This window comes from Lutjanus erythropterus, chromosome 6 (genome assembly GCF_056507025.1).
Source record: "Lutjanus erythropterus isolate fLutEry1 chromosome 6, fLutEry1.hap2, whole genome shotgun sequence".
NCBI lineage: Eukaryota > Metazoa > Chordata > Actinopteri > Lutjaniformes > Lutjanidae > Lutjanus > Lutjanus erythropterus.
The window spans coordinates 19,063,413-19,077,958 of record NC_139322.1 but is presented as its reverse complement, the minus strand read 5'-3'; the positions used below and the strand labels follow the sequence as shown (position 1 = coordinate 19,077,958).

General features: G+C 38.5%; 1 protein-coding gene across 2 annotated transcripts in view; it reads left to right on the top strand.

Annotated features, from left to right (window-relative positions):
* Positions 1 to 4,137: 4,137 nt before the first annotated feature.
* arhgef25a (Rho guanine nucleotide exchange factor (GEF) 25a) overlaps positions 4,138 to 14,546 on the top strand; it is a 69,457-nt gene continuing 59,048 nt past the window's right edge. For both annotated transcript variants that reach the window (XM_084721002.1, XM_084721001.1), the window contains exons 1-2: positions 4,138 to 4,764; positions 7,939 to 8,077. In XM_084721002.1, coding sequence (XP_084577128.1) covers positions 4,669 to 4,764; positions 7,939 to 8,077 — 235 coding nt within the window. In that variant the 5' untranslated portion in view covers positions 4,138 to 4,668. The remainder of the gene's footprint in view (positions 4,765 to 7,938; positions 8,078 to 14,546) is intronic.

Below are 14,546 nucleotides of genomic sequence, written 5' to 3'. Positions count from 1 at the left end.
TTTTATTTATCAGAAATGAAGGATCTACCATACATACTATATAATATTTAGTATGTGAGAAAAAGATTTAGTATGTCCCAGTATGTCAAATACAGTATGTCAAAAATACCTGGATGCCCTACTGCTTCTGGTTGCATTTTGCAGTATGCAAGTCAGTAAGCTTTTCTGGCTTTTCTGACCCAAAGTCCTTTGAGACGGGTCTATGAGCAAGAGGGGCAAAGTTCAAGGCCCAATTTTATGAGGAAGAATGTCCCAACTGTATAAATACTGTATGCAACATTATGTACTTTGTAAGGGCAGCTGCAGTACATACATAAAAAAAGTATGGAATTTGTAGCGTAGGGTTAGCATATCCCCATACATAGTATGCCAAATACAGTATGCCAAAAAAATACCAGGATGTTTTACTGCATCTGGTCGCATTTTGCAGTATGCAAGCCAGAAGGCTCTCCTGGCTATTCTGCGGAAAAGAAATTTTTAGATCAGAAGACCAGATGCTGATGATTTGAAAGATTAAGATTATAATTTTTTTTGTCTCTAAGCCATTTTTGAGATAACTGCTAAAACTTGATGTTACAATATTTCATTGAGGTCAGTGTTCATGCCTGAGTAGTACTCAGAATCCAGTTGTTCACTTGGGTTTTTGAATCTATGACTTTATGGTGAAACAACATCTCTTAACATCAACATTAAATATGATTGTGGTCTCGCCATTTCACTGACCTGAGCACAATTTGAAATCCTTGACAAGTCTGTGTCCATTTTTGTAGCCTTTCAAAGAAAACTTGTGATATTGATTGATTTTTCATATTTTGAAAAATATACGGGGACTTATGAATTGACCACAGGATGCAATGAAGGAAAATTTTGTCACAATTCAAACGTGCTGAAAAAATTTCAGCTCTGCAGGATGTACGGGTGATTTTTTGAAGTTCGGATTGTGGGTTTTTGGTGTTTTTTGCTGCACAAGTGCTTTTAGCAGAGAAAAGGCGGAAGAAGAATTAAAGAATTACAAAGTGATTTACAAAATAAAAGAACACAGTAAATTAGTGGACATACCACGGAATAATTAAAGTGAGGCCAGTATGCTGATCAGGTCTTGAGACCTCGCAGATGCTCTCTTTGGTAGAACCTCAATTACCCTTAGACTTTGTGTAACCAAAACGGGACAGCATGAGGCTCTCAGGCTGCACCCGGGCTCAGCAGATGTTTAAAAAAAGATCAGGAGTAGACATAGATTGTCAAAAAAGTTGTCTGAAATTCAATATATAAGATGAAATAAATTAAAAACAACAATAGTTTTTCTGTAGCCAACAAGGTGAAGCTAAAATGGGTAGTTTTGCTGCTTTTGTTTTTAAGTCTACAGCAACATTTTGGCCTGTCTGCAATCTGGAAATACTCAACTAAAGTCTGAACAGTTAAACAAGGATTTAAAGACTTTACAGATGGAAAAATACATGGATCATAGTTTCCATTGGTTAAAGGATGAATACTATCTGAATTAAATTTGCTGCGAACATATTTTGTAAGACTTTAAATGTTTCACCAGGCTTAAAACTGCATAAATCATTGAATAGAAGCGGCTATTTTCTGTCCAAATTTCTTTTTTTTTAATTACAAGCTTATAGCTTTCATGAATTATAAATACATTTTTAGGAATTTAAGTGTAATCACACGCTTATAACTCATAGTGTCAGGCAGAGAGACTTCAAAAATGTTTTTGATGAGGAGATATTAGAAGACACGTGCAAGTGATATTTTGAGCTTACTAAGATATGAGTAAATAATGATTACAGCAAGACAAAACCAAAACATCAAATTGAATCGAGCTGTGTTTTTTCCGGGCATCCTGCCCTCAGATTGTTGATACATCTGTAAAATTGAAGATTGGATTTGAGCTCTAACAGGATTTGGCTCAATTAAATTATCTTTTCATACTTGTTTGCATTTAGAAGCGTAAAATCAACATCTCATTTTAAACAACAGTCATTTAATCTGGCCAGCTGTTGTTTTTACCACTTAGTTTGCAGACAGGTACAGCTGAGAATCACTGCTCTGTTTACCTGTTGTTGCATCGCTGACCTTTTTAACCCCTCTTCAACCATTGCATGGTTCTAGTTTTGTGATGTGCTTTTATCTTTTATGTGCTGCAGAACAGGAACCTGCTGTAAACCAGTTTTAGTCACCGGTCAGGCCTGTTTAATTGTAACTGATTTTTATCAAGTTGCTTTTAATCTTTTCCTGTATAATAATAAATGAAATGAAATGATAAATCAGTCCAGACTGAAATGTCTCAGCAAATACTGGATGGATTGTCATGAAATTTTGTCCAAACATTCATGGTGTCTTGAGAATCAGCAGGTCAAAATTTTTATTTGTTCAGAGCTACTGACATTACCATCAGCCAGCAGCATGCTAACCTAAGAAGGTAAATATAGTAAAAAATATACCTGTTTAAGGTCAGACTGTTAGCATTTAGCGGTCTGCATAAGCACACAGTAAGTACACATGTACATGTATGTAGGCTAATATATTTTTCCTTCTGTGTTGCTCCAGTTTATTCTAAGTACTGTGGGTCAATAATGTAAATAGTCAAGGAAGCGGGGGTTACTTCTTCTTATCACTCTAAAGTCTGTCAGTCATCTATGTTCTCTACTGCTGTTCCTTTTTCTCCTTCTGTGTTCTCTGCCTGTTCTGCTGTTGCCTGCAAAGTTTCAGAGCGACAGAGACACAGAGTCCCTGTAAGCATATAGTAAAAGCTGTCAGTCTCCTGCCTGAGGCATGCGAGGGGAGACAGAGAGTTGCTGTGCTGCTGCCAGAGGAGCACCAAATGAAATTACGGCATAAATGGGAATAAATTTCAAAATAATATATATGTGTGTATTTCTCACTTTCCCCCTGGTGGTCTGAATAATTGAGCAGATTTGTCACTAGTCACATAATTCATTTATTAAATATTTTAGCAGGAAAAAGAGTATCATAGACAATGCAATCTTGCAAAACATAAAAATGCATTGTTTTGCATCTATAATTAACATGGGTGCTTTGTCACAATATTAAATCTCATTGAATAACACTGACTTCACAATGACAGACAACAGTTGATTTTTTTAAATTTAAACTATTCCTCAGAACAATTCACTAGTCCCTGAATGTTAGTAGATTGGCATTTTCCTACCCGGGTCTGCACCCTTGCTTGTTATATTCCCTTTTGGAGTAATCCGACAGAGGTAAGAAAAAATAAAGAGCTGGCAGTGCAGGAAGGAGTGATTTATGTGTTTCTGTTGGAGAAACACTTGATTAAATGATGTAGTGAAACTTTTAACGAATTTCCAATGATCATAGAAATTGATGTTAGGATAACATGATCATTAAGGGTTTTTAACTCCAGCAGTTATCTTAGTTATAGGAACACAGTCTGTAAATACAGATTAGCCTAATTCTCAATAACAGGTGATCCAACAATCTTGTAGCCTGAATGTTAACTGTGGCTGTAAAACATGAATTATTATGCATGGTGTCGTCCATTGAAAATGAAATATTTGCAACACACACAGACATGCAAAATTACTTCAATGATGCATGACGATGATCCATGTGACCTGCAGAGTCAATCTGCCAGTAAACAGTGCTGCCTATCCTCTACCTTTTAATGGAAAATAATCTTTCCAGCAGCCAAAAACAAACAAGACTGTTGTGATAAATCAGTGCTTTGGCACTTAAATGAGTTGTGTAAGATGTGTGTGCAATCAGTGACAGTCTCTTAAATAGTTGAGCAGTTCATGGGCTGTGTGTTCATACCTTATTTGGGGCTGCCCCGCTGCTCAAGTGTTCACACAACCCATGTGTCACTGCATGAGTCTTGGGGAAAGATGAAGGTAGTGTGTAGGGTAGAGCAGGGATAGTTCAAAGAAAGACCATAAGATAGAGATAAAGGAAATATTGAGATAGTTTAAGATGGGAAAACGTCCAGGTAGTGAAGACAGAAGAGGAAAAAATGAAAGACGGGGAAGAGTGATGGAAGGAGGAGAGGTTTTGGGGAGGGGGGTGGTGATCCTCCAGAGCCAATGAAGAACAAGAAAGGAGGATTTCAGGGAGGGTGCTCAGTCCTGAAGTCACGTCTCACCGTTTGATTTTTCAGACAGAAGGACAGGAGAAGACCAACCTCACAGACAAACACCATGGAGACTCCTCCTTTAGAGGGATGACAGAGAAGAGGACACTTGACTGTGCTAAAGGGGGCCCAAGAAAAGCTTTTGTTTGAGTTTCCAGTGGAAGCTTATGTTGAGAGCACAAGGTGGATTTATTTTCACTGAGTCAGACACCTCCAGCCAGCTCACCTGTGTCTGAATTTGGGGAGGGACAAGGAGGGAAGTAGCTGCTGTCCAAGCGCACGTTCCCTGGTCCAGACAGAGACATTCTCCCCTCTGCCAGGATCAATTATTCATGTGCACGAGGTTTCCTGTGGGTCAGGGCTGAACAAGGCGGGCTGCAGTGGCTCAGCTCCAACTGTGGCACAGTGCGCTGTGAGACAAGAGCTGAAGGGGCAGAAAACAGCCGGACAAGAAGGATAGAGGACGCAGACAGATTGTGGAAGAGCTGGAGATCAAAGGTCACAACAGCAGGGGAGACTAATTCGAGGAGAGATTCTGCTTGGCTTTGGGGAGGATGAAGGCTCTACAGAAGAATCAGGGACGCACTGACCAGATGTTGGGAGCCATGGCTGATGTACTTACTTCTGTGGCCATGCCCAATCAACAGTGGGTGAGTTGAAGATCTGCTTGTGTATTTACCAGTCCCTCTGGCTTTTTTTGGGGTTTGTTGTGACCTAAAATCCGCAATTTCATGGCGGCTTTTCTAAAAAATTTTGAATCACGTAGCAATATTTTTAGGCACTTTGTTTTGATGTTGCAGGAACGAGTCAAAATTCCAGACAGGAGTTCATTTTTTTGTATAACTTGTTAAAAATCAAAGGCAACTTGTTCCAGGGAGAGTAAAATCCCTCTCCGTGTTGAGTGTTCTAAATAAGCCTACCAAAAAGGCCCAGATTACAAAAAATCTAACAAAATATGATTTATTTATAAATGAAGAAGTATGAAGAAGTATACCTGGGGGGTATTCAACAAAGAAGCAAAATCTTTTTGGAAATAAAACTCTGTCAAAACAGCAAATACAGAATTATGAAATATGAATGTTCACAGAGCATTATAAATGTCAATAACAATTACCAACCTTGTGTTATTTCCAGTACTTGTGACAAAATAAAAATAAAATGCAAACAAATAATGAATAAAACAATGAGTTGGTTCACACGTGTGTTTGCAGACAGGGCTGCTATAGTGGACCTAGCGGAAAGCAATGATGGTTGGTCAAATTTGAGGAGAAGTTGCAAGGTCATGGAAGAATTTATGGGGATCAGTTGAGTAACTGATTTGTTGTGATCACAGCTTCCTGGAGGGACTGATTTACTGGCTGTTTATATGAAAGCATAATGCCACAAATTGAGAACGAAAGCAACAGACACATATGGAGGTATTTTCCAGGGCTTTGCAGGGCATGCTGTCCAGCTTATCTCTGGCCCACATCATTACATACCAAGTTTATTTTAAGGTCATCTCTATAACTTTGTCATAAACCTAAAATGGTCAGACCAGACAGGCAGAGAGAGGAGAGAGAGGGATGGAAGGATTGCCAGTCTCCGTTCAGTGCTTGGGAGGAATCTTGGATGTTTCAGAGGGACAGGAAGCAGAGTAGTGGTGATTAAACCATCTGACCATAAACAAACTCATGCAGGTCTAACGCCTCACTGCAACTAGGCAATTTGCTTCCTTCCCTCCTTACTTACCACCATCTTTCTCAACCTCTCTTCTCTCTTCTTCACATCCACATGCAGATGCATTTTAAAAACTCTGGTGCTTAATGGTAGACTCAAGCTGTTCGTAAACACACCAAAAAGACAGAACAGGTGATTGTTGAGTCTCATTTCCAGGATGTCTAATATTGATGTTTTGGGTTGGTAAAGGGTCTTGAGTACAGCAAAATAAAGAGAAAATAAGAAAACACAGGCGGAGGGCAGGGTCTCTACAGATACAGACACCGTCCACATCTAGTTGGAGGGAGTTAGAGGGATTATGTTTCAGCAGATGCTGTTTGCACTCAAGTCAGAATAGCCAATGTGGCTATTTACACCCAGATGTATATAGCCTAGCATGGCAGAAACACCCAGATATCTGTAGCCAACAATGCTATTTGGACCTGGAGGTTCATCCACATGTCAGACACAAACCTTGATCTTTTCCTAAACCTAACCAAACTGTGACAGAAAATTATAATAATAAAAAAACTGCAACTGAAAGATATTACCAATACTTAGTCTCCCAGGGTAGAACTCAAACCCCACTCATCTGCACAAAGGCCTTGTGCTTAACCTATTCTTTATAGCTAAGAGGGGGTTAGGTTTAAATAGCCAGATAGCTACTGTGTCCCTATCCTTATAAATAGAGAGAAACTGTTGCAATTGTTAATTTTCATTCATATTCATTCACATTCATTTGAATATACATACTACTATAACAAAAACAATACAACAAAACCAATAACTTATATAGTATGGTTGTAAGAAAATATCATTACACAATATTATGTTTTGTGACACTGTATTGAATTAAAATTAATAGTCTACATGCAACTATTCATAGCAGTGTTGTCACATATCCTCAGTCATTTGACTCTGCCTCTCAAACATATCAACTTAAATTGGGACAGGAAGACGTCAGCACATATCTTTCCTTTGCTCAGACTGCACAAATAGTAGGGCTACCATGATGGATGTTACAGGGACTGTGATAAATACAAATTACATAAAAAAAAAGTAAACTAAAAAAAGAAAAACTCATGCACATTGTGGTGTCTTCTTTATAATATAACAATTTCCCTCAAACTGGCATGAAAAAATTGTAATTAGAGTGGAAAATTTTGAGCATTTTTCTTAAATAATAGCTGAAAAAGTTCACAATTTATAATCAATTAATCATTAATCATTTTTAAGATACAAAACGCAAGTCTATTTCTCATTTAAAGTTTTACTTAAAAAAATTCCAGTGGCAAATTGGCTATGTGAAACATTAATTCATGAAGCAGAAACAATTCAAACAAAAAAAAACAGAATAATAAACCAATGGGCTCTCAGCAAACAAAATAATGTCAACTTAAACTCAATTAGTCATTTCTAGACTAACAGACAGATCAACCAAATCACGGGAAAAGATTAATCATTAACATCCTATTTGTAATTTATCGCAATTCTTGCAGTTTCACACAATATATTGAATCATAACCTCTTCATCATAATTTGTATCATAATGCTAGATTCTTGCTAATACACTTCTCATACCGTAAAATCATAGGCAAATTTAATGAACTGTTCAAACTATAGCGTGTAGGTTTGACTCAACATCTGGAAATTCAAACATACAGATGCACCAAAAGATCCAAATGAGTTTCTCTTTGAAACTCAGCTTTCTTCTTAAAAGAAAGTTTATCTTCATAAATCATTTCCTCCCTGGCAGAGAGTGGTAAAAACCATAACAGTGATTTTAATCTTCCCTCCTTCCCTGCAGAGGGCTGATAAGTCTGCTTGCCTCTGTTAACCTCTACTCTGGTGCTGCTGAGTTTCAAATAAAGATTAAAATCTACTGTCTGAGAGGCAATTCTTATCCAAGCTCTGTGGCAAAAGTTGGACCTCAATGGTTCCTCTTGCATTCTTGTTCAGTGTGTAATGGAGAAAAGGATGGAAAAGATGCAGGAAAAGTGGAAAAAAACATCCACTGGTATAGTGTTTTGTGGTTGTGTGACCAAAAGCACTCTGTACAATCTTAGCATCGCTTCCTCGTTGAGAACAGGGCTCCACCGCTGACAAAGACATCTCTGTGTGTGTAGCTCTCAGAGGGGGGTGAGGTGGACCTCCCATCAAGCGAGGAGGAGAAGGGGCCTGTGCAGGGCCAGTGGGAGCCGGAGGGGCTGGAGTGGGAGCAGCAGGCCACTGCTACAGACAACCTGGAACGGAGAGAAAGAACAGGTAAGACCTGAAAGGGCTGCGCTGAGTGTGACAGACCATTCGGTGACCCCAAACCAACAATGCTAGTCCAAACATTGGCCCCTCACCAAACCAGTCAGAGCTTAGAGACTCGCCGAAACACAAACTTCCAGACTCCGCTTTGATTCTTTGTGTGAAACATCTCAGATTTCTGTGCGCTGACATCTAAAACAGCCAGCTCAGCCACTCTATCACTTTCAAGAAAACTCCCTGGTACAATCTGTGCTGCTGGTGACATGTATACAGTGATGATTTCTTTATTCATGACAGAATCAGAATCAGAAGAGACTTTTATTGACCAAATACATGTACATGGAATTTGTTTTCATTTGGTCTCAGTGTATATACAGACATAGAGCAGACATAACAGCCAGGAAAAAGGACAATATAACTAAAGAAGTAAAGGTGAAGAGTAGACATGACTGTTATGTACACAAGATTGTAAAAAAAAATAAAAAATATATGTGCAAACTTATATATAACTTAACAAAAATATAAATAAACACTTTTGTTTTTGCTCATTTCAATCACGAGAGACTTCACTCTGAGTGTACAAAATATATTTAATTGATATGTGTGCCGTCAAGATGAGAAATGTGAAAAGTCTTTGGCGATTTGACTCCATTGTGACATCATAATGTATGACTCTACCTTATAGAGTGATGTACAACGGTACAGGCGTTCTGATAACTGTTAGAAACGTTTCTTTACAGAAAGGGATCATAAAGACTCTATTAAACTACTGGTGTACAGGAAATGACTTGACGGTTTGGCTTTGATTTGGTCAATTATCATTTAGTCTGTTTCCTGCTACCTGCTTATTTTGATAATAGCTGATTAAAGAGATTGATATAGCAAACAAAATGACAGGGAAATGATAAAAGTGACCTAATCTAATGCTAACTCCCCTCCACCCATTTGCTAGTCAGTTTACCACTACCAGTTGGCAGTTACTTATCTTTATTTCTTACATGACTGTAGTATATAGATACTAACATATCCATATTACACAAATACAATTACATCAGACCAAGGCACACCTGTGCAGTGATCATGCTGTTTTATTAACACCTGCATATGCCACACCTTTGCAAAAGATAAGTGTTCACTAACATGGATTTTAATACATTTGTGACTGTCAAGTGTATGTAAGGTAAGACAATATATAAATATAACATAAAATAACAACTAAATAATCTTGAATCCATAAGTGTGTACATGCCACATGAGTTACTTTACAGGCCTTTAGTTTCAGCTCACTCTCTTCTTGCATGTCAGCCATATGTGAGTTAAGGATAACAACAGGCCTGAGTCCCATCTGCCATATCTGATGGTGGTCATTAGGCAGTTATAACTACAGGAAAAGAATCAGATTGGAGTCACCTGAGTGCTGCTATTTCACTCTTATTAAACTCCACCCTCTGTATCCTCTATTAGCACTGATAGCAGAAAATTGCTTTGCTGTAATGTACCATACATAAGTACGTGAGAGACAGAGAGACAGAAAGAGTTCTTGTGTGTGTGTGTGTGTGTGTGTGTGTGTGTGTGTGTGTGTGTGTGTGTGTGTGTGTGTGTGTGTGTATACATATAAAACACTTTCCAGATGGGGCAAGAAAACATGTTCAGCTGCCTCATTCCCCTCCTGCCCCCGTCTCAGCACTGTTGGTTGTACTTATTCTGATTCTGCTGTGAAAGGCTTGCGTGCATTACCATTTTCCTTGAGTGCACTGAAACAAAAGGAGCTTTGTAGCTGGATCTGGGTTTGGGTTAGAGGGAGTGTGTGTGTATACATGAAGGGGGGTTTGGTGGAGTGTACCATGTGGCTGAACCACTAACTGCTGTGGAGAATAGTACAAGGCGTACATAAGAGGTGTGAGTGAGGCCAGAGGAAGCTGTCAGCGATGCTTATCAGTAATGGTAGTACTCGGATGGCGTGTGCTGTTGAGGTTAATGCAGCCAAATGTTATTTTAGCATACAGCCCATGGCTCCGGAAAGCAAAAAAAAATTAGTAAAGAAATGCATTATTCAGGGCCATGTGGAAGGGTGATGACCAAAAAGCAGATTGTTTATTTCAGTTCCAGACAAGCTTCTTTGCTCAATTGTTTTTGCATAGCCCAATTTCCTCCGGATGGGAAATTGGATGAAAAAATCAATGAAACACAAGGCAGACAAACATGTCAGCCACAACAACAAGATACAGACCTTGTTGTAAGCCAGAGGAGTGCTGGACCAGAAGTATTTTCATTTATACGGTCTCCATATAATCCAACCATGACAAAATTCACAAAATGAAATATCATGGTTCATGCTTTTATTGTCTAAATGAACAAATGTAACAGAATCTGACATATCATATGAGCTTAGTTGAGTGCATATTCAGTATTTGAATAGTTTTCAAAAACAATATAATATGCAATTTAATGCAGACATTTTTAGCAGATATCTTAATGTATAAATAATAGTTACAGTAATGTTATTTTGTCGATATCATCTGCCATAAGGCATCGCTTTTTGTTGAAAGTGGGGACAGGGTCTTCAACATATATGATTTTAAACAATAGAGCTGGGAGATCAGTTAAGATTAGAGTAGATAACTACAGTGGATCAGGAAAAAAATGTACAATGGCACTTCTAAAGTTGGTTGTCTTAGGCTACTAGAGAGTCGACAATGTGAAAATACTGAGCTGCCTAATTTACAGCAGCCCAAACTGCACAATGTCCAAGAGGAAAAGGGAGGAGACATTAGAAACCACTTTAACAAGCAGCACTGCATTGGAAGTCACTATCTTATTATGTAATGTAAAATTCGGCAAGTAAAAACACAATGATCTTAATATGTTTGTGAACTTTAGGCAATTTCTTGGTGCAAACTATTTTTTCACATCTCTAGCAAATTGTGCTTGTAAAAACTAATGGGGACAAATCTGGCATTTGAAAGTGGTAGGGACATGTCTCCAGCACCTCCAGGGTAAATGACATCTGCCTGCAGCCAGTGGTGGAAGAAGTCTAAAGATCCTTTACTTAAAGTAAAAGTACTAATACTACACCGAATACACCACTATAAGTAAAAGTCCTGCATTCAAAACCTTACTCAAGTAAAAGTATGTAACTATTATCTGCAAAAATTACTTAAAGTATCAAAAGCAAATGTACTTATTCTGCAGTAACATGGTCTCTGTCAGTGTTTCACTCATATATGATATTTTTGGATTAACATTACTGCCACATTAATGCGTATGTTGCAACAGCTAATTTATCAACTTCAGTGGGTTTAATCTGCAGTAATGCATCATATTCTGAGGTCATCACATGTTTGTAGCACTGCCTTGTGACAGCCACAAATCTCTAAAACGTCAGCTGTTTTCAGATTTGTGACGATGCATTTTCCATCGAATCTAAGAGAGTTTTTAAGAAGATGGAGTAGTTTCACCAGGCATGAAGGGTATATAAAATTGTAATCTGAAAAGTAGAAACTGCATAAAATACCCTAACCCCTAACCTCCTAAAGTACAAGTTCCTTAAATTTGTACTTAACTACGGTACTTGAGAAAATGTACTTAGATACATTAGACTACTGCTTATAACCCAGTGAATGCAGTGTAGACATGAAACAGAGAACTTTTATTGGATTTTGATGACACAATTTCACATTTTTTTCACCATGTACTCTGATGCACTTTTTACAATCATCATGTTTATGTGCCAATTAACAGGCTTGGTAACCATAAGACCAAACATTAAACATCATCAATTAATCACTAAAAGCATAAATAAAAACATATATAAATATATAAACTGCATACTGTACATTCAGCATTTAATGTATATCATTATGTGTATGCTTTTAAATGAACTTTTTTACTGTAATGAATTTCATCATAGTGTGACGTACTTCAAACATCAATCTTCAAACATGTAGAGCAGGAGACATGTGATTACATTTTGCCATGGTGTGACTGGCAGAGGTCAGGGTGCTGTTTCCATCTCTTGCTGTGTCAGTGGAAGAGAAGGGAAAAGAGAGGAGGCCCCTGCTTTCTTTAAAGACGTGGTTCACGGGGCCATGAGGGCCATCTGTTATATGTTAGAAACAAGATGCCTGCTAGTGGCTTCCCAGGAATCACAGGACACTGCCAACCTCCATGAATTCGGATCCTTTTTTATCCCCAATTCTTCCCATTTCTCAGTTCTCAGTGTACATTGCTCTTCGGCGCCGAGTTTCTCTTTTATCCTCTGATCGTCTTCTCTTTGTTTCCCCTCTCTCTCTCCTTCATTTTCTTCCCCAATCTCTTTGTATCTCTTCTTTTGTTTGTCCTCAAAGCAGTGTCTTCAGCACACAGAGCTGCTGATCATATTTCTCTCAAATCTAATCAAGTTTTTTCTCTGTCTCTTGGCTCCTCAGACTCCCATATAGTTCAAACCTCACTCTCCCAAAACAATATATGTCTGCAGTGTGTGTTTCGTAACACTGGTCAGTGATGGATGGCCATGTGTGTTCCCTCTTTTTCAAGGTAAAATGCATGAGGCCACATCAACAGGAAACTGTAGTGAACCAGTAAATATAACAGTGTTGCATTTGACCCACAACTGCCTGCACGCACTGTTCATGTGTACACTCTTAGAAATAAAGCTTCCAAAATGATTCTTCCTGAAGGGCTGGGGTTCTATCCAGAACCTTTATGTAGACAGGGTTCATCAAGAATTGTTGAATATAGATCTTACTGAAATCCCCTTAATCAATTCATTTTACTTGTGTTCTTGTGTTTTTGCCTCAGAATATAATTTGCTTCTCTGTGGAACCCTCACAGGACAAGAGGGTTATAGTAGGGTTAGACGATGCCGCTGTCCATCGTGGTGGCTGAATGTCATCAACCACTGAGCCCTCTACCATCATAACATTGTGATTTTAAAGCCTTCTGTATTTGTGGCAGTGTGTCCCCTCAGACTTGCCATAGCGTTGTTGCCTAAGTTCCATTTTTGACATGTGGGAGAGAAAATAAAAAGATGTTGTCGATGCTGTTCATTGCACTATGTCTCCGTGTTGTGTTTATTATTTTTTAATCAAATGCAGCTAAGTTACAGACATGTGGAGACGAAGACAGCATGGACATCATCGTCCATCACGGAACTGAACTGTAGACTTCATTATATGCTAATTCAATAGGCATCACCCAAAGGTTATGGGTGAAACCTTTATAAAAAGAACAGTTTAAGATCCCCATCTGGGTTTAAACCCTTGGAATATAAAAAGGTTCTCAGTAGAACCACGTGCACGGGTTCTAGATGAAACCTCTAGACAGTGGAATGGTTCAGGGAGGGTTCTGGGTGGAAGGATTCTCTCCAGGACTTACCATAGGAGGCTTTGGGTGAAACTGTTCTCAGATGGTTTTAAGTATAACCCTTTATGTTGGATTCTATGTAGAACCCCCTAAAAAGGTTCCAGGTATAATCTTAATAAAGGGTTCTACCAGGAACCAAAAGCGTTCTCCTATGGGGACAAACTGAAGAACCCTTCACGGTTCTAGTGAGCACCTTTATTTCAAAGAGTGTACAGACACATACACGCGCATGTCTCTATTTAACTCTGAATGTACTCATTTGCAGCCAAAGACACATGCATATTATTAGCGCAGAGAAACGTATGCCAATGAATTGTGTTATTTATAGGACACATGATATTCTGTCAGACATACAGAAGTAATGATGATGAACATTTATGGGAATATAATATGAAGAACGCTTACATAATCATCTCTGTACCATAAATTCTTCACAGTCAGTGCACAAAAATAGTGTGTTTTACTCTACGCTATTAATATTTTATGTATTTTTCCTTCACTTTTCACATTTTCTACTAATAAAATCCTGAAGTAATTAATGAATTCTCAATTTTAAATACCAGAGATCAAAATAAGAACTTGGAGAGAGCTTGGAAGAAATTGAAATTAAAAACGACAACCATTAAAACACAGTTATGTTTGGAAGGCCAGTATGTACCCAGTTTGACGCTCAGCACCTCATTGCCGAGTACAAATGAAATGATATCATTCACCATATTCTTGAGTCAGTGCGAGGTAAACTATGTGGAAAACGTGTGCCCTTGTCCATATCGGGTTTTGTGAGAGGCTGGGAGAGCGTGCCATCCGAGGAAAAGTGCTGATCCCAGAGGACCCTGGGAATGAACTGTGTGCGTGTGACCTTAAATGGGCAGAGATCAACCTGATGTTGCATCATGTTGCGTTGTGAGAGCCAGAAATTAGGAGGCATTACCTCACACAGGTGGATGGTGTAACTGTGTGTATGTGTGTGTTTATTTACACAACTATATCTCGCATATCTTCTATTGTAATGGAGAAGAGGTGTGCTGCGTCTGATGACCTCATATATTCTGAACCAGAAAATCTAATTAGCATAAATACCTGCATAAATAGCAAATGTTTCTTCAGTGTAGCC